This window comes from Poromitra crassiceps (genome assembly GCF_964638095.1).
Source record: "Poromitra crassiceps genome assembly, chromosome: 2".
NCBI classification, from domain to species: domain Eukaryota; kingdom Metazoa; phylum Chordata; class Actinopteri; order Beryciformes; family Melamphaidae; genus Poromitra; species Poromitra crassiceps.
Genome location: NC_139624.1, coordinates 121,492,109 through 121,515,499, shown reverse-complemented (window position 1 = coordinate 121,515,499; position 23,391 = coordinate 121,492,109). Strand labels below are relative to the sequence as shown.

General features: G+C 43.5%; 1 protein-coding gene across 1 annotated transcript in view; it reads left to right on the top strand.

Annotated features, from left to right (window-relative positions):
* LOC310790228 (tetraspanin-8-like) overlaps positions 1-15,803 on the top strand; it is a 41,332-nt gene extending 25,529 nt beyond the window's left edge. The window contains exons 2-8 of the mRNA XM_083651901.1: positions 1,661-1,723; positions 1,875-1,994; positions 2,087-2,161; positions 5,646-5,741; positions 5,854-5,976; positions 14,345-14,428; positions 15,607-15,803. Coding sequence (XP_083508027.1) covers positions 1,661-1,723; positions 1,875-1,994; positions 2,087-2,161; positions 5,646-5,741; positions 5,854-5,976; positions 14,345-14,428; positions 15,607-15,678 — 633 coding nt within the window. The 3' untranslated portion in view covers positions 15,679-15,803. The remainder of the gene's footprint in view (positions 1-1,660; positions 1,724-1,874; positions 1,995-2,086; positions 2,162-5,645; positions 5,742-5,853; positions 5,977-14,344; positions 14,429-15,606) is intronic.
* Positions 15,804-23,391: the final 7,588 nt, after the last annotated feature.

Genomic DNA, 23,391 nt, shown 5'->3' with positions numbered 1-23,391 from the left:
TAATAAGAATGTTGTGGATTTATATAGCACCTTTCACAGAACCCAAGGTCGCTTAAATTCTGTAGTGTTTCTCGCAATTTTGTTGTATGCTGTGTATATAAAGCAATTTGAACTGCAGTCCATGTCTGAAATAAATAATGTTTGATAGAAGAAGTTCTTGTTTAACATGACCACGATTAGGTTATTCTACAACAGTGTTTCTCAACCACTGGGTCGTGGCCCACTGGTGGGCTCAGAGTGCCATCTAGTGGGCTGCAGAGGACCTCTCACATAGAGATGGTGGACAGCTCCAGTTAAGATGCTTCTTAACACGTTCACTGCCAAGGACGTGTTAACACGTTTTCAGAATCCAGCTGTTGACTGCCAACGACGTGTTAACACGTTTTCAGAATCGATTTTTTTTTTTTGACGGTGGGACGTTGATCTAACCCTTTTACGTCTCCTACACCAGAATTGGAGGTATTGAATGTGTATAATCTATTTTACCGACCCACTGAGTGTCGACATGTCTCTCCACAGTAGAAAGAGGCGACCCAAAACTGGAGGGAAAAGCGCGAGGAAGCCGTTCTCATACTGTAAAATTGATGGCGAAAACGCTTTCACTTTCGCGCTGATGCACAGCGGTGGCAACGGTGGGGGGTTCCAAGAATAGATTGGATGCACACTTTGAAACACGCAGCATAAATATGACCAGAATCGCATCAAAGCTCTCAACCAAAACTCCACGAAACGAGCGAGTCCACCCAGACTTCCTCAAACAGCGGCCGCGCAAACAGGCAGCAGCCAGGCAGCAGCAACTTCGTTGTGACACGCCCGCTGGAGAGCCAGGGAGGCAGGAGGAGAACACACACAGAGGGAGGAGTTCGAAGCAGAGGGGGGTTTCCTGCTGTTATGGAGGAAATTACTGTTCAAAACTATTGTTTAGATGTCTGACTCTTACTGATGCCAAAAATGAATGGTTAAAGTGACTGTTCTATCGAATTTCACAAAAAGCCGTTTATCTCTGAATAATTTTTCTGACGCTGAAACCATGCTGTATTCAACTGCTAATGCTTACATAACTACTAACTCTACAAACTAACTCTTTTAGACAGAGAAAGCACACATTCTATTAGTTCTTTTGAGATATTGTGTGTTCACAAAATCTTAGCAGAAAATAATCCTCGGGTCTTGAAAGATGAGCCAGAATCCTCAAAAAAACCCTCTGGCAGAAGCTAACTACAGTAAAAAAAAAAACGTCTGGCAGTGAATGTGTTAAGAGCCTTCTTTAGCGATGTGTTAAGAAGGCTGTTAAGAAGGCGTTTGGGAAACACTTCTTTGGAGCCTTCTTAACTCCTTAAGAAGCTTCTTAACTCCTTAAGAAGCTTCTTTGTTGGGAAACTCAGCCAATAACATTTACATGTATAAAGGAAATATTTTGTGGAGGGCAGTGGGGGCAAATATTCAACATTAAACATGAAAAATAAAATAAAAATGTAATTCTTTAATTTTTCTCAAAAACAATGAAGCTGCTGCCACAGGAGTTCCCCTCTAGATGCTACCAGAGTTTCACCAATGCTGTCCATACCTCTAACCTTTAATATGATGCTTCTCATTTCATTTTGTCTTATTACTTTCAAATTAATTGATTTATAATTTAAAATCATGTCTCTCTTCCCAGGTGAGTGGTTGTATCATCCTGGGAGTTTCCATCTACCTGAAAGTGGAAAAGGATGGAAACAAGGTATGAAGGATATTTCTCTCTGCTGTCCGCAGACATGAAGGGGAAGTAGGATGAGAGAGATGTGTGGATATCGCCCCTCCATCCAGATATTGAGCAAAGTGCTATATAAATAGCATGTATCATGTATCATGTATTATTATTATTATTATAGATAACGAGCAAAGCGATTCCCGGCATCGATCTGATGATCGCCATCGGTGTCATCATCATGGTCCTCGGCTTCCTGGGCTGCTGTGGAGCCATTAGGGAGAACCGCTGCCTGCTGCTAATGGTACATACACACACGCACGCATGCACGAGCACACACACACCACAGGTTATTATTTAAGATAAAACCATGAATCTGGCTCCTCTCTTCCTCAGTTCTTCATCGGTCTGCTCGTCATCTTCATCCTCCTGGTGGCAGCAGGCATTGTGGGAGCTGTGGACGAGAACAAGGTAAGACTTCCCATAACCCAGACCACAAACAGATTCATTTCAATTACATACACAGAACTTATCTCACTCCACGCAAACTACACGCTATGAAAGTGATAAATGATCCCTCTTGCAGTCTGTGTACTTTGAATGCTCCTGGCACTTTTATTCAATGGTGTGAGAATGTCCACCGTTTGTACAGTTTTAGACCAAGGTGGCTGCGAAATGATCTGACTTAATATATCTAACTGTTCCAGTGACTGTATACCCACCCGCCTTACTGCTGAATGACTTGGGGTCAATATGTCAAAGGCTACTAGGCATATTGTACTAACTGGTATTCCAGCTGCTAAAAAGACGGTTGTGTTACGATGGAAGCCCCTCACTCTCTCACCATCAGACATTGGGTCCTCACTTTTTTGGATGTCGTTTACTTGGAGATGTCAACTGCCAGAATCAATGGTGCAAGTATTAATTGTAATTGACAGAATAGCGCCAATTCATTCAAAAAGACTGATCTTAGACTGATCCTCTCTATCCCGCTTTTTTCATCTCAATTTGGGTCATTTCTCTGCTGATTCGTGTTTAGGATGATGGTATAATGTAAGTCTCAGTGATACGGGACAATTTGAATAGTTGAAGCAGGAAATGATTCAAGGCATTCCAGGCTCCCAGGAAAGTTAAAATTATGGTTTTGCAGTTTGGATTGTTGCCTCGTCGATGTGGCCCCTGACAGTGTATGACATTCCCCTTTCAAAGGTGTACAGTAGCCTGATGTCATATGGTGTTGCATCTGATGGTGGTTATATCACTCATTTGTTTGCTTGTTTTTAATCTGGATTGGGCTGCTACATGTGTTTTACCTTGGATTTTTGCACATCTTGCCTTGTGTATTAATAAAAGAAAAGATTCAAGATTCAAGATTCAAGATTCAAGATTCAAGATTCAAGATTCAAGATTTTTATTGTCACTCCATGGTACAAGTATCACGTGTGAAATTCTTGTGCTGTGGACTCCGTTTACGACATAGTACAAATAGGCAACAAGCAATGAGCAATAGGCAATAAGAAATAGGCATCAATAAGCAATACTAAGCAGCAATAGGCAATAAGGCAGAATAGCGATAAGACAAGTCAGTGGCATATTCATTGCACATAGGTGCACATGTCATGTGCATACGTTAGACGTGTTCAGACATTTTAAATTCGACGTATTTGACATACAGTGCAAATAGCATGTACCTTATTAAACATACAATTAAACATTAGGCATGTGCATACGTTAAGACGTGTTCAGACATTTTAAATTCGACGTATTTGACATACAGGTGCAAATAGCATGTACCTTGTTAAACATACAATTACACTTTAGGCATACATAATGGTAGCAGCTGCAGTACGGTACGGTACGACTACTACACTATTTGTGTATGTTAAGGAGTCTCGTGGCCTGCGGGAAGAAACTGTTCCTCAAGCGATTTGTGCATGCTTTTGGAACCCTGTATCTCCTCCCTGAGGGTAGCAGGGAGAACAGGCTGTTGTGGGGATGGTTTGTGTCTTTGATGATCTTCAGGGACCTCCTGAGGCACCGCTGGTTATACAGTTCATGCAGTTCTGGCAACTCGTCTCCTGTTACGTGCTGGGCCGCGCGCCTCACCCTCCGTAGCGCCCTGCGGTCCATGGTGGTACAGTTCCCGTACCAGGCGGTGAAGCAGCCAGTCAGCAGGCTTTCAATGGTGCCTCTGTAGAAGTCCCTGAGGATTTCTTTCCTTAGCCCAAATTTCTTCAGGCGCCTGAGTCCGTGTATTCGCTGTTGGGCCTTTTTGACCACAGTGGCGGTGTGGCCGGCCCAGGTCAGGTCCTGGTGGATGTTGACTCCCAGGTACTTGAAGCTGTCCACCCTTTCCACCACTGTGCCGTTGATGGTGATTGGGGGGTGTGCGCCCCCCCCTCTCCTGTAGTCCACAATGATCTCCTTGGTCTTGGAGACGTTCAGAGAGAGGTGGTTGTCCTGGCACCATTGTTCCAGGACCCTCACCTCCTCTCTGTAGGCAAAACAATGTGTCCATGGTTTCCGCAGCTGTCCGTAAACGTTGTCCTCCTGGGAGTATAACCAACGCTTAACCCATGTAACCCATGTATGCAATGTAGTAAAGTAATGTAATGTAACCCATGTATGGCAATGTAATGTAATATAATATAATGTAATGTAATCTATAATGTAACCCATGTAAACTCATATGCAATGTAATGTAAAGTTATGTAAGGTAAGGTAATCCAACCCATGTAACTCATTTATGCAATGTAATGTAATGACATGTAACCCATGTAACTCATAGCATGGTATCCAGCCCCATATGAATCGCAGTTGTCACACTCTTATGGGTCTGGACCCATAAGAGTCCACTGTGGTTATTAAGGACAGATACTGTCCAGGACACCTGATTGGCTGGTCGTAGTAAGCGGCGGGACCTAATCTAACGTTACCGATGACACATTACAGAGTGCTGCAACTACACACATGCTAGGCTAGCTAGCTGTTAGCTACGTTAGCTCAGCCCACTACTGCTGCTGTAAACCACTTTACTGACACCAGGCTCAAAACGCTAGTCTGAGTGACCAAAGGTTTCACTTGTTAACCAGTCAGAGTCACGCTCTTTCCAGTAACATATCAGCTTTAAGTTAAGTTAAGTTATCCTTTATTTATCCCCATGGGGAAATTCATCCTCTGCATTTGACCCATCCTCTACTAGGAACCTTCCTAGAACTAGGAGCAGTGGGCAGCTTTGAAATCTGTTGAGCTGCTTGTGGCTTGCAGCTGAAGTTAACGTTAAACGCATTCCGGTTGCCGGGGTGGCTGTAGCTCAGGAGGTAGAGCGGGTCGTCCACTAATTGCTTTGGGTAAAAGAGGTCGGTGGTTCGATTCCCGGCTCCTCCAGTCTGCATGTCGATGTGTCCTTGGGCAAGACACTGAACCCCAAATTGCTCCAGTTGGTGTGCCAGCAGAACTTATGTATGCGTGGTAACCTGCCGCCATCGGTGTGTGAATGGGTGAATGTACCTACTGACTGTAAAGCGCTTTGGATAAAAGCGCTATATAAATGCTGGCCATTTACCATTTACCGGTGTAGTAGGTACCATGATGTAGCAGACAGTATTGAAGGCAAGAGACAAAGCCTGTTTTTTTGACACAGCGCTCCTGCATCAAGATGTTACAGTTCTGAGGGGAACAACCCATTAGCCGTCAGTTCTTATCAATTTAAGTTATTTGGCACAGAATAGTCAAAGTTGTCCTGCTTTGCTACTGTGATTGGTCAAATAGTTCGATGATTGACACAGGCAGCAAACAATCAGTTGGGGCTGAAAATTACATCACAGAATCAGTGGTGTATTGGCTTGCGTCCAGACCCTAATGAAGGATTCATTGGGGCCATTGACCAGGCTATGTAACTCATGTATGCAATGTAATATAATGTAATGTAATATATCTCATGTACCCCATGCAGGCTAAAGACCTGGTGAAGGAGCACCTGGCCAAACTGGTGCCACTGAAAGACCAACCAGCTGACGTCCAGACAGACCTGCAAAAGCTAGAGGAGGAGGTACACACGCACATGCAGGCACATGCACATGCACATGCACGCGCACTCACACGCACACGCGCACACACACACACACACACACACACCAGTTGACCTCTTGTCTCTGTTCCAGTTGAAGTGTTGTGGTGTGGTCGATGGACCAGCTGACTGGGGCAGCACTGTCCCCTCCTCCTGTGACTGTAAGGACACGAGTCAAACCTGCAAGAATGTTGGAGGACGCCAGGTCTACACCACGGTGGGGCTAATAAAAATAAGAATTATTATTATTATTAAGTTTTAAGTTTTAAGTTTACATCAGTGCCTATGACATCATCAGTGGGACAAAAATTTAAACAAACAGAGATTGTCTTAGTCCAGCAGATAGGTGAATGAATTGTGCCTTTGACGATACAAGCATGAGCTTTTGCACACTGTTAGAGCATGCCCTAAGGACGATTTTTTACTATAGGGCCATCGCATAGGTGGCCGTTTTCCAAGATGGCCACCACGGTTGTTATTTTACCAGTATCTCAGGTTCTAAATCACCTAGAAGCTTGATTCCGGTGGCTAATCCTACATTTTCAAGGATGAGGAATGCAGTGGGCCTATTTACAACATGGTAGTGCCTACCTAACTATATCATCGCTGCCGCGGCAGGACCTCGAATCTCCAAAACAGCAACTTTTCAGGAAGTTAAAGAAAACCTGTTTGCTCCTAAAATACTGAACCAAACGTCGTCAAAGTTGGCACATGTCTTAATTATAGTTAGTTTCCTGCTGAATGTGTCATTACTTTATTAATATCTTACCTGGATAAGCTCAAATTATGTTGTTTATATTATCAGTCTGACTTGGAAGCACTCTCTCCTGGCCAGTCAGGCGCTGATGGCCGCCTCCCCTCTGGTATGATCATGCACGAGCCCCAAGCTCAGGGCCGCGGGGGCGCGCGCAGCAGCAGCAGCAGCAGTGCTCTGAGCCTCTCATGGCCGAGGCAAGGGCTTTGGCATGGGGATGAGAACAGTCTGACATAACGTAGCGTTAACGTTACTTTATTCTCGTCAGAAACCACTCCGATTTGCATGTTAAAACAAGTTTGCAGCCTAGGAATAACTGGAAAACATTTTATTGATCTATTAACGTCAGAGGAAGCCAGGATTAGTCAAAACGGTATCAGAAATACACAGCACGTCTGCCGTTTGACTTTCCCTGCATGGGGGGGGGGGGGGGGGGGGGGGTACAGACGGAGGTAGGGGACGAATTTCGAGGTTTGACTGACAAATTGAGGGCGAATGGCGTTACGAGATTTACTCACAAGCTCGTTTTAATGCTTTTCCATTGGTTGCATTTGGTAAAAGCCACACAGAGACATGAAGGGTGACCAATGGCACTGATTTATGACAAAAAGTAAAAATCAGACGATATGCATCTCACATTCAGGGAACTAAATAATAGTAAAACCATCAACATATTTAATGTTTTCAATGAAATGCAATGTTATTGTTGTTTTTTTACTTTATTTTCTTTTTTATAACAATAAACAAGAGGTCACTCAGTTACATTGAATGGTGAGATACAATGTTAGTTCTGAAAACAGTCCACCACAGTGGAGTGCAGTACACTGAAGTGCTGCCTTGACACATTTGCACTGTCCACTGCATTCCTCTTCCACCCCCAGTCACCTGAGGCCTGTACTACAAAGCCAGTTTAGTGGTTTAGCGAGGTAACTTCAGGTTTAAACCTGGTTTGGCCGTACTACAAAGCAAGTTAACTTCTTACCGACATATATTTCCATAGCAACTTATGCTTCACACTTAACCTGGTCCGTAGCAGGTTAAGTTGCAAGGATAAGATTAGACCTTAGATACACCGCCCACGAACCAATCGAATCAGCAGTTTGGAAAAATGGCCAACCCCTTTCTGGACTAGTTTCCCATCAAGGAAGGAGCACGAATTGTAATGTTGAATTAATCAAGGACTAAAGCCTTGCACTTGTTGCAGGCTACATTTTAATTAAGCCCTACTTACCACTTTGGAATATGTTTTTATATATTCATTTTTGTGCTCTCAAGTAGCCTAGATACGTTGTTTGACCCCGCCGATCGATTGCAGCTGAATAGTGAGTGGAGAAATATCACTAAACTGGCATAAAAAGGTTACATAAACGTCTCCAAAGCGCACGGTGCCGTGTGCCAACGGAGCTCAGACTGACGTTGGGTTGGAATTAAAATGGTCATAGCCTACATGCTAGAATAGCCTACTACATCTAAGCAATTTAATATGGGATCACCTGCACACAGGCGATCCCATATTAAGATGATTCATATCTAGGCTACTCCTGCATTTTGCAGTTGCAACTGTGTTGCTTTTGGCCTGTATGATGTGATTTAACTTCATATTTCCAGCATCATTATATGAAATATGGAGATATGCGACTCTGCTGACGATAGCCTATAGCCTATATGTGACCACGAAATAGGCTATTTTTTATAAATGAAATCTATGCCCGCACGTACCGTGTCAATTCAGTTCAGAAGCATTTATTTTATTTTATTATCATTCTTTTTTTTATTGATTAGCCTATAGGAATTATTCAGTCAGTGCGACTAAACACTCATGAGATCATTATTATTCATTGAGCCTAAATGGTCTATAGCTACATACCGATTTTGGACTGAGATAGATTACACATTGCTTCCACAAAAGACTGTAGATAGAGAGCTGTAGATAGCCTACGAAACCGCTCTTCAAAGAAATTACTGGTGTGGATAAAAGTGGTCTTTAGACAGTCATTCGGGAACAGACTAATAATATCCAACGCAGATTTTTTTTTGCGGATTCATTCAATGAGGAAATAGGCATGACTGGCGCTTTGGTGGCGAAATCAAGCAAGCTGAATAACTTATGCATTTAGACAATCTGCAAATTTTTGCCAGCCCTCCTTTCGCCGCTTATTATGTGCAACAGTGTTGCCCTTTGTTTTTATTAGATGTTTAAAAACCTCATATTTCGTCAATATGAGCGTTTGCTCCTCAAGCGAGAAATATGCGGCTCTGCCGCTGCTGCTGCTGCTGCCAGTCAGACGCAGCCGATGACGTGTTTGGCGTCTCCATGTTGTGATTGGTCAGACGTCGGAGAGAACGCCCTTTTTATGTGCACGAGCTGATGTGCACGAGCATTTTCATGTGCACGAGCCTAGAGCTCGATTAGAAAAACCTGGTTCCACTAAACGAGTGGCAAACGAGCTTCGTAGTACAAGTTAACTACAATCGAGCTGATCTGGTTTAGACAAACCAGATCAAGGGACAGATCCTGGATCTTCTAATACAACATTCGTAGTACAGGCCTCTGGCGTTGGTAGTTCAGGGGCTGCAACCATCATCTGTCCCCAGCAGTTACAGCAAGCAAAGTGACTTACCAGCTATTTCCAATATGTCTGGTATAATCCATACTGCCTTTATGATTGCTGTTGGAACGTAAATCCACGTTGGGATGAGACCCCTCCACTTTCACACTATCCATCCATGACATGTTGTTGCCTGTTGCTATGAAAACAGCCAGTGTGTATGGTTGTCTGTAGTGGAGGCTAACGTTAGCCTACTATATTATCTGTCCGACTTGTATTGTCTCCAATCAATCACATTGACCCCCCGTCCATATAGCGTCACACAATGCACAGTATGCGCATACTTGAAACGATGCCGGTTATGTAAACAAAGCTGAAAACGTGCGTCAGAAACTTTTCTCCTCTTCCAGTCAGACCAGCTGCCAGACACACCCCCTGCCAGACACACCCCCTGCCTCAGTCTGAGTGCAACAGAAAAACATACATGGCTCATACGTTGTCGTTGTTCCACCCGCCCTCTGTCCGCATTTAGTTCATTTTTACCCGCGGCCCGACCCACCAATTTACAGAAGTGTATTTTTTACCCGCACCCTGCGTTCTTTTGCGGGTACCCGGCGGGGCCCCGCGGAACCCCGACCCGGTGCAGGACTCTGCCTCACACTACAGTGCTGGCTAGCTCAAGCTAGCTATCAAAGTGTATTGAAGACAAGAGTCGACAACTGTATGCTTTAGACAATAACGCTACCACCATTTTGGTGCAAAAACGTCTCCTGGCCAATGAGAGCCACAACAGGCCAAAATGGCTTCTCTGTGCGCTTACAACGGATTAAATCTCACTTCTTATTTTAAGTCATTTGCTAACGTTAGCCAGAGAGCCATCCACAAACTTTGTTTGGCGATAAACACACAACACAGACAGACAAACAGACGGACGGACGGACGGACACACACACACGCGCGCACAGACATGTTGTTAGATAAACTCACTCCAACAAGATCATCTCACGGGGAAACAGTAACGTTACAGTTGGCATTCCTTGTGAATTCTGCCCATCCTCCACGTTGTGTCAGGAAAGTGGCCCGGCAGTACTCGCAAATAAAGTTTAAGAAAGTTAATCCGCACAGACGCCTTTCAGCATTCGTGTTGTCCTGGGTTAATCAGGGAGCTAGTTGCATTAACTAAAGCACTCAGACCATGCCAGAGAGACAACAGTCCCTGGCAGTGGGAGGGGGAAACTCGTTGCTACTCCGATGTAAACAAAAGCCGAATAGCCAATCGAATCTCTGTATGCAAATACAAGAGTGAGCCTTTGTTCGCCACTAGTTTCCAGGTACTAAAACAGTTTCACTAAAAGAGTTTTATTTACCAAGATTAATGTATTTAATGACCCCAAAACGTCTTCATTTAACAATTTTTTTCAAGAAATAGACTTTAGATCCCCTTAGTGGAACACTGAAACACCCGAGTTGCGGTCCCTACCGACAGGAAGTGTCGCATATAACAATACCACAAATCACTCCAGAGGCTCCATCCAGTAGTCTATGGCGTCTGGGGTGGCAGCTAAGTCACAGAAGGCTCTAGTGATGTCATCAAAGGTCCTCCATGTATCCCACGCAATGAGCAACATGACAACGTGATTCATCTAATGTGTATCAGTTATAGTTACTTTGTTTATAAACTGACATACACACACAATCCGACGCTCGCATTGGGCACCCCGCGGTACATGGGTATTAACATTACTGACAGGTTCTGGCTAACATAACGTTACGTGTTATTACTCACCGGCTATGTTGTGTTTACTATTAAACATGAAGTCAGACTTGCTCGGTAAAGCCAGCCTGACAAACCATCTGTTTGCTAGCTCTTTGAAGTTTTAATTTTGCGGTTAGCGTTTTGCTAGCGCGCTAACTAGCAGCATCTCTTCTTCTGGCTTCGTCATGCATCAGCTAAGTAGGTTGGCAAAAGTATACACGCAGCCTGGCTAGCTATGCTAGACTACTTTTTACCAACTCCGTGATGTACACGGACCTTGGGAATACACAGCTCTTATTCCTGGAATATCGCTACTTCATCTTGACATGAGGCATTGTTCCAGACTTCTTCCACCATGGGCGGATTCGGTACAGGAACTTTAATAGCATAGCAACGGACCACAACTCGGCTGCTACCGCTCTTAGCTAGCCATCACAACCTATCCATGCGACCGATGCCTTCCTCTGCCTTGGGCAGATTCAGACTAAAGGCAGGCTGTGTGCAGAGGGAAATCCTCCACTAGTTTCACCCTAAGAGGGACCACTGCCTGTGACCAGCTCTTCTTCTTATCAAGTGGGCCCACTGAACACTAATGCTATTCGCTTTGTTTGTTCTGTTTGCTCATATTCCACACACACTATCACACGACTGAAGAGCTGCCAAAGTTAGGAGTGAGATTTCGGGGGAAGGGAAGGGGGGAATATTTACATTTGAAGCAACATTTAGCAAGGAATAGGCATTTTTAAATTAACAGGATTAAACTGTTGTGATGTTGGTCTTAACCATCAATATTTGCTCAATTTCTTATAATTTCCTCATGATTATCATAATGATTTCAACCATATCACCCAACCCTACTTTTGGTAGCCCCCTGGACAAAAATTCCCCGGGCGGCCCCTGGAGGTCCGTCTACAAATTTATGCTAAACAACAAACAACATATTTGGTAGAATATGTCAGTAAGAAGTAATGTAGGAAATTACCTTTTTTTAACCAGGGCTTTTTTTGCCCTTGTGAAATATGTTTCGGGGGCATTTTTGATCAATTCCGGGGCTATTTTTAATCAAATGTTGGGAAATACCTTTCCATAGTTCTTCTATGTTGCATGACAGACCTATATTCAATAACTTGTATCTAATCTTATTTATTTTATTATTTTATTTCTAAAAGTAAGCAAAAATAGTAGACAGCTTTCATTGAAACAAGCTGAAACAAGATAAAACATGTGTTAGGCCTATATCCTTATTTCTCTACTCTTTCCGTTACATGAGCGCAACAGGGGTCACCACTGCATCAAGAGTTTTTAAGGGCTTAAGAGCCAAAAGGTTGAGAACCACCGGTCTAGTTAGTAGACGAATATGACCAAATTAAAATTAGGGATGCACCGATTGCAAAATTTTGGGTCAATACCAATTTGTTGTTGTTGTTACTTATTCCCCCTTTTGTGACAGGGAAACTAAAAAAATCTTCATTATAAACAAATAGGCCTAACTGATATCGTCTTTCAGCCCATCACACTATCTTTGGTTGAGCACAAATGCAATCATACAACCACATGCCAAAGATTCTTGTTTGAAAAATAACTTTCAAAGCCTTTTTAGCCTGCTATACAACTACCTGCTATACTCAACGTTGAATGTCTCAGATTACCAACAGCACTTAGCAATGGTGGGTTTTTATTTTGAAAATCCCGACCGGAGGTGTTGTCGTATAGTGCTTTTCTCTTTTTACAGTCTATAGTTTTCACACAGCGTTTTATTTTTAAAGTAACAGCCGGAGGTGTTGTGTCAGTGCAGCATGTTGACGCTGCAGCATGGGCGAGCCGAGTGCAGCCAGAACGCAGAATGAAATGGAAGAAACTGTCTATGTCTTCCTCCATCACGGACCAACTCCTGTTTTGTGTTCCTCCCCTTAGGAGGTATTTTGTCTCCTACCAGGCTGTCACACTGGATAAGAACTTGTTCTTACAGACTTGCCTGGCTAAATAAAGGTTGATGATGATGATGCCTATTGACGTGCGTGGATTGTGTTGTGATATGGAAATGGCCAATTTAACGTGCACATTCATCATTATCCCAACATGGAAACCTGTGCATGCATGCTGGATTGATTGACAAAATGCCAGCGGCCACGATAAAAAAAGGAAACTGCAGAGAGGGGAAGAGCGTGGTTTGGTTTTAACGTCGTTTTAACGTCTATTCAGATCGAATGATTCACATCACACCAGGATTTCAATTTTGGGGGACCGAAGTAATTTTGGATGCCTTTAGGCTCAAGTTAATAGCCTATGTTTGCCCTCCTTTGAGGTTTACTACTGCAACAGTTTGTATTATTACAAGTGGCACGCAGGTATATTGCTCAAATCATGCAAAAATAAAACAGTAGGCTATTTATCATGTTGGTTGTCATCTGTCATCTGGTTCAATGCACCAAAACTCTTAAAAATAATGATCAATAAACAAGACAAGTTTTCTCGCACAGTTGAGCTTCAATTAATTGGATTAATTTAACTCTTAGATGTACTTTATTGTCCACAAGCGAAATTCACTTTGATCAAGCCAGTACAAGGAAAAGACAAGACACTGTCTAAAAAAGTGGATAAGATCGCACCATACAAGGAGGGGGGAGGGGGAGGGGGGAGGGGGGAGGGTTGGCAAAAGGGGTTCAGGGGGGTCTATGTTTGTTAAGGAGCCTCTTCATACTTTGTTTAGCCTATATGTCCATGCTGAGCAGAACGAGATCAAAGAAACCATGTCATTACACACGCATACTACTACTACTGCGCTCCACTCCATTTACCAGACTTTCACAACAAATTGCATAATAAAAGCCAATATTCCAAGACATTGCCCTTCCAGTCCATAATATAGCGATGTTCCAATTACAATGCCTACTCATTCATTTCCTCTCAGTACCTGCAAGCCGTCAGCTCCGTTCTGTTCTTGCGCATGATACGTCATATTTCCTTCTGTGAGGAACCAAATTATAACAGCGATTATGGCGATTGCCACTGAAGAAGAGTGAGGTCAAGTTCATGTGATGAAATGTGAGTTTGGAGACGGAGAGGAGAGCAGAGCAGGAGGGGTGACGCGCATAATGAGAGAGGGAGAGCGAGCGAGAGAGTGAGAAGGCAATGCGGTGCACGCCTGCATGAATGCAGAGAGAGAGAGAAGACAATTTGCGATTCTGGCATATGAAATAGCAAGTGTGGCGTGTGAGCATGTGAAGAGGTTAAATTGCATGACTCTCACGCTCAAAGGGTGAGATTTGGCAGTCTGCTTGTAGCTGGAAATCAGAAAGGCAAGAGCGCCGCGGCTGAGAGTAGGTATATATGGCCTAGGCTGGCCAATCAGCAAGCAGGCACTTGTAATTGCACCCAGGTGGTGCTAATTAAGTGTCTTAAAGCGCTGGATGGGGTAATCTCCTCATGAATGGAGTTAATGAGGGAGAGAAGTCAACCGATAGGAAACCCCCATTCCCTCCCCCCACACTTTACAAAACTCAAAAATTGTCTGTCTGTCTTGCAGGCGTGTACGGAACACATCATATCGTTCATGGAGAAAAACATGGTGGTTGTGCTTGGAATCGCCTTCGCTATTGCAGTCCTCATGGTCAGTAAAGAGACACACACCACACACACACCATTGACTGTGTATATATATGGACGGAGCCTACTGTTGTTTTCAGTGTTGGGCAGTAGCTTGCTACAAGTAGCAAAGCTATTTAGCTTAAAGGGATACTCCACTTTTTTGGAAGTTTAGCTCATTTGCCACATCCCCCATAACCAAGATACACCATGCCTTACCGGCACTCTCTGCTCAGTTTACAGTGAGCTACAGTCGTGAAGTTAGTAATTATCGCCATAGAATAATGGTACAGCTGTTAAAAATCTGCCAAAACACACATCTCACGGCGCCAAAATACATGTTGTGCTTCGGGTACTCACCACACGATGAAATGTTAATCCAAAATGCACATAATCTGTCTTTTTGGAAGGAAAAGAGATCGGCGGCCATGTTTGGAAAATAGTGCCGGCTACCTCTTTTCCTTCCAAAAAGACCAATTATGTGCATTTTGGATTAATATTTCATCGTGTGGTGAGTATGACTGACACAACACAACTTCCTGGTTCACTCAATGGCCCTAAAATAGAAGGATAAGACATCACTCACGTCACAGCGTTCAGATTTTGCATTGGGCCAGACTTTGGTGCCAGTTCTATTGAAATGAATGGGGTGAACAAGGTCCCACTCTAAACCATAATATCTGTGTTGTTTCACCTTTGATTGAAAAATGCTTCCACCAGATTAAAGAAAAGACATTATGTTGTGATGACAGATGTTTTTTTATGTGAATGTGTGAGTACATTTGGTCTCCAAACAGATCATGGATCTCTCCAGCAGCTGCATATACGTAGCTCAATTCAAGGGCTATTTGGTCCAAAATAGAGCTAGATTAGCTAACTATGATACATGACCGAATGGGGCATCAGTCAACATCATGTCATTTTTTCTTTAATCTGGTGGAAGCATTTTCCAATCAAACGTGAAATGACACAGATGGTTTATAGTGGGACCCTTACCCTGCCCCGCCCCATTCTCTTCAATAGAACTGGCCTTAATGTAAAATGACGTGAGTGATGTTATCCTTCTTTTTCCAGGTCCTTGGTTTGTACTTTATATCAAACTGTTAACGTCCTGGTTGACACTTTCTATCAAACTAACTTCCTGGTTGTGCATTGTATGTGTTGTGTGTTGCGTGTTGCGTGTTGTGTTTGCTCTCTCTGCAGATCTTCGGCATGGCCTTTGCGATGGCTCTCTACTGCCAGATTGGCAGGAAGGATGGACCAACCACGGCCTAGAGCCTGAAGGATGGCCACACACCCTCTGCCTGGAAACAGCCAATCAGCAATGCCAGAATAACCCTGAACAGACACTTAACCTCAATGTTAGAATAATTTCACCTGAGACCCAACCTTACCTTACACACACACATATATATATATATATATATATATATATATATATATATATATATATATATATATATATATATATATATATATATATATATCAGGACTTAAAATTCACTTTGCAAACTGGGGGGGAATTCCCCCCTTATGTTCTTCAGATATTGGGATTTATAGATTTTGGGGGGGATCTATAGACTTGGGGGGGGGGGGTCAGCTGATACTATAACTGATCTGCTTCCCCTGTCTGATAAGCGATAATTTCACATTTTTGTAAAGGAAGTAGTTTATGCACACCTGAGTCAAAATTACTATGGTTCACTGTGTTTTATCTGCAGACTAGGAGCCATAGGCTTTTGGTTCTATCAGAGCCTTTGGGCCCTATCTTCCCAAAAGCGGTAATTTAGCATTTGCGCTTGTTTAACACCGTGCACAATGCAAATTGGGGGCGAGCACAAGCGCGTTCCTGTTATAATTGTACTGGGCATAGGTGTGCCACATGCCAAAGCAGGTGTTTCAGTGCTAAACTGTGTGTGTGTCATTATCCTATCGTCAGCAGCTCACAATTACTTTGCGCTAAGAGCTTTGAAAAGGACCTCTGTAACACTTTATAATAACGTTCAGTCGTAAGTCATTTATAAGCCTTTAGTTAATGATGAACTAATCACTTACAAAACATGAATATACATTTGTAGATGATTAATAAATGCTATGTTAACATATCACAAATGCATTGTAAGTCATCTATAAACTTTTAGTAAATGAAGTGTTCCTCACCTGTTATAAATGATGTGTGAATCATTTAATATTCATTTACAAGGCTTTCTGCATCCCCTAATCTAAAGTGTAAACCATTCATCACACATAAATGTGTTACATACAAGGTGGTAGCTCTGTCAAAATGGAAGCCAATGTGGAAGTGCACTTAAACCTGCATTCTTTCGAATGGCCTGCAGGGGGCGACCCATTGGTCTGTGGACTTGATTATTCGGTGAGGCAATCAACTATAATTAACTGAGAAACTTTTATCACATGCAAGGAGGGTTTATGGTAAATTAATTGAGATAACTGGTACCAATAGGCTATTCACCTTCACCTGCTATAACACGGAGGGTGGTTGGCATCACAGCTCAGTGTTTCACCAAGTTTTAATTGAGGCCACTGTAAATCCTCCAATCTTTTCTTTGGTCTCCACCGCTTACCCGCTGCAAACATGTTTCTCCCAGTCAACAAAAGAATCCAAATTGCATCAAAACACATATTCTTTAACAGGTATATGATGTGATGGTGTCATAGGGATAATAATTACAGTCAATAGGCCTACACCTATCCAAATTACGCATGGGGAGAATTACAGCATGCCTCATGCAAACTGTAATGCGAGACGGAAATCTGGTTTGATTGATGCCCAGGCATTGCCAGGCTACACCTGTGAATTATAACACCGCCCGAATCCTGTTTGCACCGTGCATAAATGATTTGGCACGCCTCTAATCTGTGCTTGTGCCCGTTGTTGTGACAAGTTATGCTCCCCCGCGAGTATTGCATCCTCACGATATGTTGGGGCTGTTTTAACTTAAAAACAGGGAGGTCACGTCTACTCAAACAATGATATCATTTTTAAACAGTTATGTTTCTGTATGAATCATTACAATTATGCTCTCGTGAGGTGGGGATGCATTTTTCTTGCTGCCGGGCGGGGGTGCAAAACTCAGCATAACAACTGGACAAATGCGCAAGGCGGACTGTTGTCTTGCCTGCCTTAAGCCAGGCGCAAACAGGTGCACAAGCGTAAATAGGGGATATCGCCTGTACGAAGATAGGGCCCTTTATTTTTTTTGTATTGAGTGATACACTTTAACAAAACACTCGTCATATTATATCATATTATATCAGACGTTTTCTTTGTTTTGTGTTCACAGTTAGATTTGGTCAGGTCAGAGCTATGGAATATTAAATCATCCATCTCACTACTTTCTTATTGTCATGTTACTGGCAAAGCTTGCATTATCTGTCTGTTTCCACCTGATTAAAGAAAATACGTGATGTTATGTTGACTCAAGGTTTTATGTATTACAAAATATTACATGTTTTCTTTAATCAGGTGGAAGCAATCAAAGGCAAAACGAAACAGATAATTGGCCGGGTTTCCCAAAAGCTTCTTAGCGCTAAGAAGCTTCTTAGACCCCTCCAGTGGAGCCTTAAGAAAGGTCTAGGGTCTAAGAGGCTTCTTAGCGCTAAGAAGCTTTTGGGAAACCCAGCCATTAGCGTTATGGTTTATAAAGGGACTTACCCTACCCTCAATTTAACGTTAGCTCCGGTTAGCCACCATAGCATTAGCCGGCTGTTTTTGGAGCCACTGACCGACACAAAACCTGGACGTTTCATTTTGGGTAAAACATGAAGGCCTCTATCTTCCCAAAAGCGCTAATTTTGCATTTGCGCTCGTTTAACGCCGTGCGCAATGCAAATTGGGGGCGGACACAAGCGCATGCCTGTGATAATTGTATGGCATTGGCTGCCCCATGCCAAAGCAGGCGTTTCAGTGCTAAAATGTGGGATAGATGGCGTTACCCTATCGTCAGCAGCGCGCAATTACTTTGCGCTAAGAGCTTTGAAAAGGACCTCTTAAGCGCAAATACCTCTCTGCGCTGGGTGATCTGCACGGAGATTACGGCTGCGCTCCCAGCACAGAGAGGTATTTGTGGAGTGGAAAGTGGAATTCCTTTTGGATATGTCATTAAGCACAGCCTTGCCATGCCAAGACATCAAATTATGCTGCTAAAATTGGGTATTAGCAGATAATTCAGTGAGGCAATCAACTATAACTCACTGAGAAACTTTTATCACATCGCAAAGAGGGAAATGAATTGAGAACACTTGTGGGACAATGGACATAGGCTATTTACCTTCATAACCCGAAGGGTCATTGGCACCACAGACGATCTGTCAATAAGCTCTCTCTGTCCTCGCACGAGTGAGTACACTCTATTACGCATGGAGAGAATTACAGCATATTGCAACCTCGCGCAAACAACCATTGCGAGACCGGAATCTGATTGGTTTTGATTGACGTAATGCCCAGCCTTGCCTGGCCATGCCTGTGAATAAATCTGGTAGTTAAGACCGCCCAAATCCCATTTGCACAGGCATTTTGGGGCGCAGATGATTTTTGGCAGAATTGGCACGGCTCTAATTTGCGCTTGCGACAGGTGCCGTGAACGTTTCCGCATGCCCGCCGAGAATTGCATCCCCAACATATTTCGGGGCTGTTTTAACTTAGAAATCAGGGAGGTCACGTCTACCAGACAATTATATCACTTTGAAACAGTTACATTTCTGTATAAATCATTACAAGTAGCTCCCGTGAGGTGGGGATGTTTTTTTTTGCTGCTCGGCGGGGGAGCAAAACTCGGCAGAACACCTGGCGGACGGCGCAAGGCGGAATGCAATCGGAAGATATATACATATATATATATATACACATATAACTTCTTGAATGACTGAGATAGCTCGCTCAGATAAAAAGTTCTGATTTTAATGTTATTTGTCTAAAACTAAAATGTGAGAAAAATGGGTTTAAACATTCCACAACATAACATTTTCCACATTGGTATTCCACCAAAACCCTTTTGTTTTATGAAAATAATTAGTCACCATGATGTACTATGGAAATGAAAGTGAACAATCACTCAAAATCCGAAAATACCTACAAAACATATTTTCAACCATCTTTGACTCATTACCAACAATGTGTAGCAGCGACATGTGAAGGGTTCGCCCAGGCCTACTTTAGCAGGGTAAAAAATCACATTGAATTAGGATGTTGCACTTCTGCCTCTTGCTGCCAGGAATAAAAACACATGAACAATATCCACACTAATAGACGTCTGCCTACAATGTAACTTGCACAGATACATTGATGCTTCACACATTATTACATGAGGTTATTGTTTTTGGTAATTGTTGTTTTCTGTAAGTTTGGTTGTAGATCTGATTAATCTTGTTGAACAAGCCTTTATGGAATTGTATGGATTTATTTTATATGTTTTGAGTCCTTTGCTGTCACTTTTATGAATTAATTGTGTTGTGTAGGTTATGAGGCTTGGGGATTTGATGCCCACATTACTTGTGGTTTTCATCACATTACTGACTAAGAATACAATCTAACAGGATTTGTTCTTTGTGTAAACTCACTGAATTGAAGACGACACACTCCTGCCTGGTTTTCTCTCTGTTGTCCAAATAAAATGAATGATGAAGGAAAGTCTGCCTGCAGTGTCTGTATGTAGGTCAAAGGTCAAGTCGTTAATGTCACATGTATGACAAATGCCAGGATCACTTCACACTCAGCTTCCTTCCTCTCTCTTTGTTATATTATATTTATATATAAAATATTTAAAATGTGAACTGGGGCATCCGGGTAGTGTAGCGGTAGATTCCCTGCCTACCAACACAAGGGTCGCAGCAGGTTCGCGCCCCCGTGTTACCTCCGGCTTGGTCGAGCACGATTGGCTGTTTCTGCGGGTAGGATGCCGGATTAGGGGTATGTGTCCTGGTCGGTCAGGGTGCCTGTTCGGATTGGAAGAGAACTGGTGAGAATAGCGTGGTCCTACCACGTGCTACGGCCTGCTAAGCTCCCCACTGTCTGGTGAAAAGAAGCGGCTGGCGACTGCATCAGAGGAAGCATGGTGCTAGAGTCTAGGCTCTCCCCAGATCGGCAGAGGGGATGGAGCAACGAGGGCGGCGGCAGGGGGAAATTGGCCAAGTACAATAGACCCTTTTCACGGGGGCCATTTTGTGTCGAAAAGGCAGAATAAACACAGGTGCAAGCAAAACACTAATAACGGTTTCCAAATTCCAATCATGGAAGTTGGAAACCCTCATTATTGTTTTGCTTGTGTAACGGCTTTGTGTAGGTGGTACTTGCAGCAACCCATGTTAAGGGCTTGTCCAGGGGGGGGTCCACCCGCTATGCCGACCACCCGCTATGCCGACCACCCGCAATGCCGACCTTAGGTTTAGGCGTGGGGGTGGGAGAGGTTAGGTTTTGGGTTAGGGTCTGGGGGGAATTAGGTTCATGTCATGGGGGGAGGTTAGGTTTGGTGTGGGGGCTGGGAGAGGTTAGGTTTTGGGTTAGGGTCTGGGGGAGGTTAGGTTTAGGCATGGGGGGAGGTTAGGTTTGGCGTGGGGGCTGGGAGAGGTTAGCTCCACCGACACGCTGCACGCCGCCTCGCTCAGCTGGTTCTGCTTGTGGGCTATCGGCATTGCGACCTGTCGGCACCGTCCAGGGGTGGATTCAAACTGCCGACCCTCGGCTTGGGAGTCCGACATGTTAACCGCAACGCCAAGAGAGCTAGCTCCCTTGGTGGAGCTGATTAACATGCCTTTACACCTGGGGAGTGAGTTTAACCAATACACTCGCTACCACTCGGGACTCACGAGGAATCCGCGCTGATTCAACTCGGTTACACTTGCACCTGTGTTTACCCTGCCTTTTTGACACAAAATGGCCCCCGTGAGAAGTCTATTGTGGAAAAAATACATGAACTGAAGCTCACTTCATACTCAGAGTATTTGCTCTCTCTGTCTCTCTCTCTCTCTCTCTCTCTCTCTCTCTCTCTCTCTGTTCCAAAGATAATAAGGGATATGCACAGACATTATCAATCAGTCCCTCTCCCTCCGGACTGTCCCCACCTTTTTCATATCTGCAACTATCATTCCCATAGACACTAGTTCCTCATTGCGCGGCTCGTGAGACGCTGGCGGCACTCAAAGTTTTAGTTGGCTGTTAAAACCTGCTCAGACCGTCCCTCACTGCTGTGTAAAAAAACTGCATGGTTGCCAGGTTGCTGGCCCTCTGATGCACCAAATGGGGGTGGAACCTCACCATATATCTGGCAACACTGCATCAACAAAGTGACTGAGGCAAAGCCTTGCAGAGGGAGTTTCATTTCAGCGTCCTTGTAAACAGGGGAAACCGAACACACCGGCCGCTCCATGCTTCCCTGAGTGAAGCGCTGCTTCTTAGATGCTTTCGGTGTGAACCAAGATATAACACTTTTTAATCAGAAAACCAGACAAAACGGTATGGCTGATGGCTTTTCTCTCCTTAGCTTACTTTTCTAATCCAGAGAGGTCTGCTTCACACAGCACAGCCTATACGAGCAGGGACTGACTGACTGTAGTGTTTGTCTTTGCTAGTGTGTTCGTTAGCAGACTGACAGACCAGCGTCAGTTCACACGTAGCATTTCCCCTTTCCGCCTTCAAAATAAAAGCGTAAACTACTCTGTACTAAACTAATTCACTCAGAGCCTGCCTTCAGACAGGAAGCAACTCAATAAACTGCAGCAGATTCAAGACTAGAATTTATTCAGCACTTTGTGTGGCCGTATTGCTTTTTATGTAGTCTATTTGCTTTGACTCTGTATTGAAGCATTTGATCAAAAAAGTGCAACCAGTCCAAATTGACTGTTATATCTTATTGTTTGTTATTTATTTATTGATCCATCACATTATTAGACACTTTCTGATTATTAAAAATATAGCAGTAAAACATAGAATTCAGAAGAATGTGTGTGTCTGTGTGTGTGTGTGTGTGTGTGTGTGTGTGTGTGTGTGTGTGTGTGTGTGTGTGTGTGTGTGTGTGTGTGTATCAGAATCAGAATCAGAATCAGAAAGACTTTAATGATCCCCGGGGGGAAATTGGGACAGGTTACAGTAGCTCGCACTCAGAACACAACATAGCATAAAATAAACAGTAGTAAAATGCGATAAGTAAGCAAAAATAAAGCAAAAATAAAGTAGAGTAAGTATAAAGTAAGCAAAATATGTAGAGTAAGTGATGTACATTACGTGTCAATTGCAGTTATTGCACACTGGACTTATTAAGTCGGCTTGCCCCTTACATTACACGTGGCTCAGCCAGGCACAGTTAACCTATCGGCTGGCTCAGTCTCAGGGAGACTGAGCGTCTCCGAGGTGCTCTTTTAAGAGAGGCGTTGTTGAGGTTGTTGATTGGATAGATTGCTAAGATTGACATTGTATTGTCCAATGCTGAATACGTCTGAAAATCTTGTTGAATCCAGCTCCATTGTCAGTAGGAAATGATGACCTCCACTTTGCTGTGACAACCTGACAGGCTAATAGATGGATTTACAGACAGTAGCACATATACTTTCCCCTTTCTCTTTTCCTATGTTTTTTATTATCAAGCAGTAAGTTAGCTCACAAGCCAGACAGTCGTTGCATCGTATTGCGCGAGCGCCCCAACACGACTTTCTACAACGAGTTTAGAGAGAGGGCAGTGCGGTACACGGAGGCTCACGGAGGCTCAGAAGCAAACACTGGGATACTTTAACCTCATCGGCTGCACTCGCACCGGCTACAGACAGCATGGATATGCAAGTAAGTCAATTAAGTTTGAGTTATCTGGGTCTTCTACTAAATTCGGCGTCCACCAAGCAGCGCTACTTTTTCGTATTATATTGTTTTATGCTGAATAGCCCGCCATTTCCTAATAAAATGGCGATCTTAAACTCGCAGATTTTTAAACTGAATTTGGCAGCACGCAACTCGCCCCCTCCATGCAATGGAATGAAACA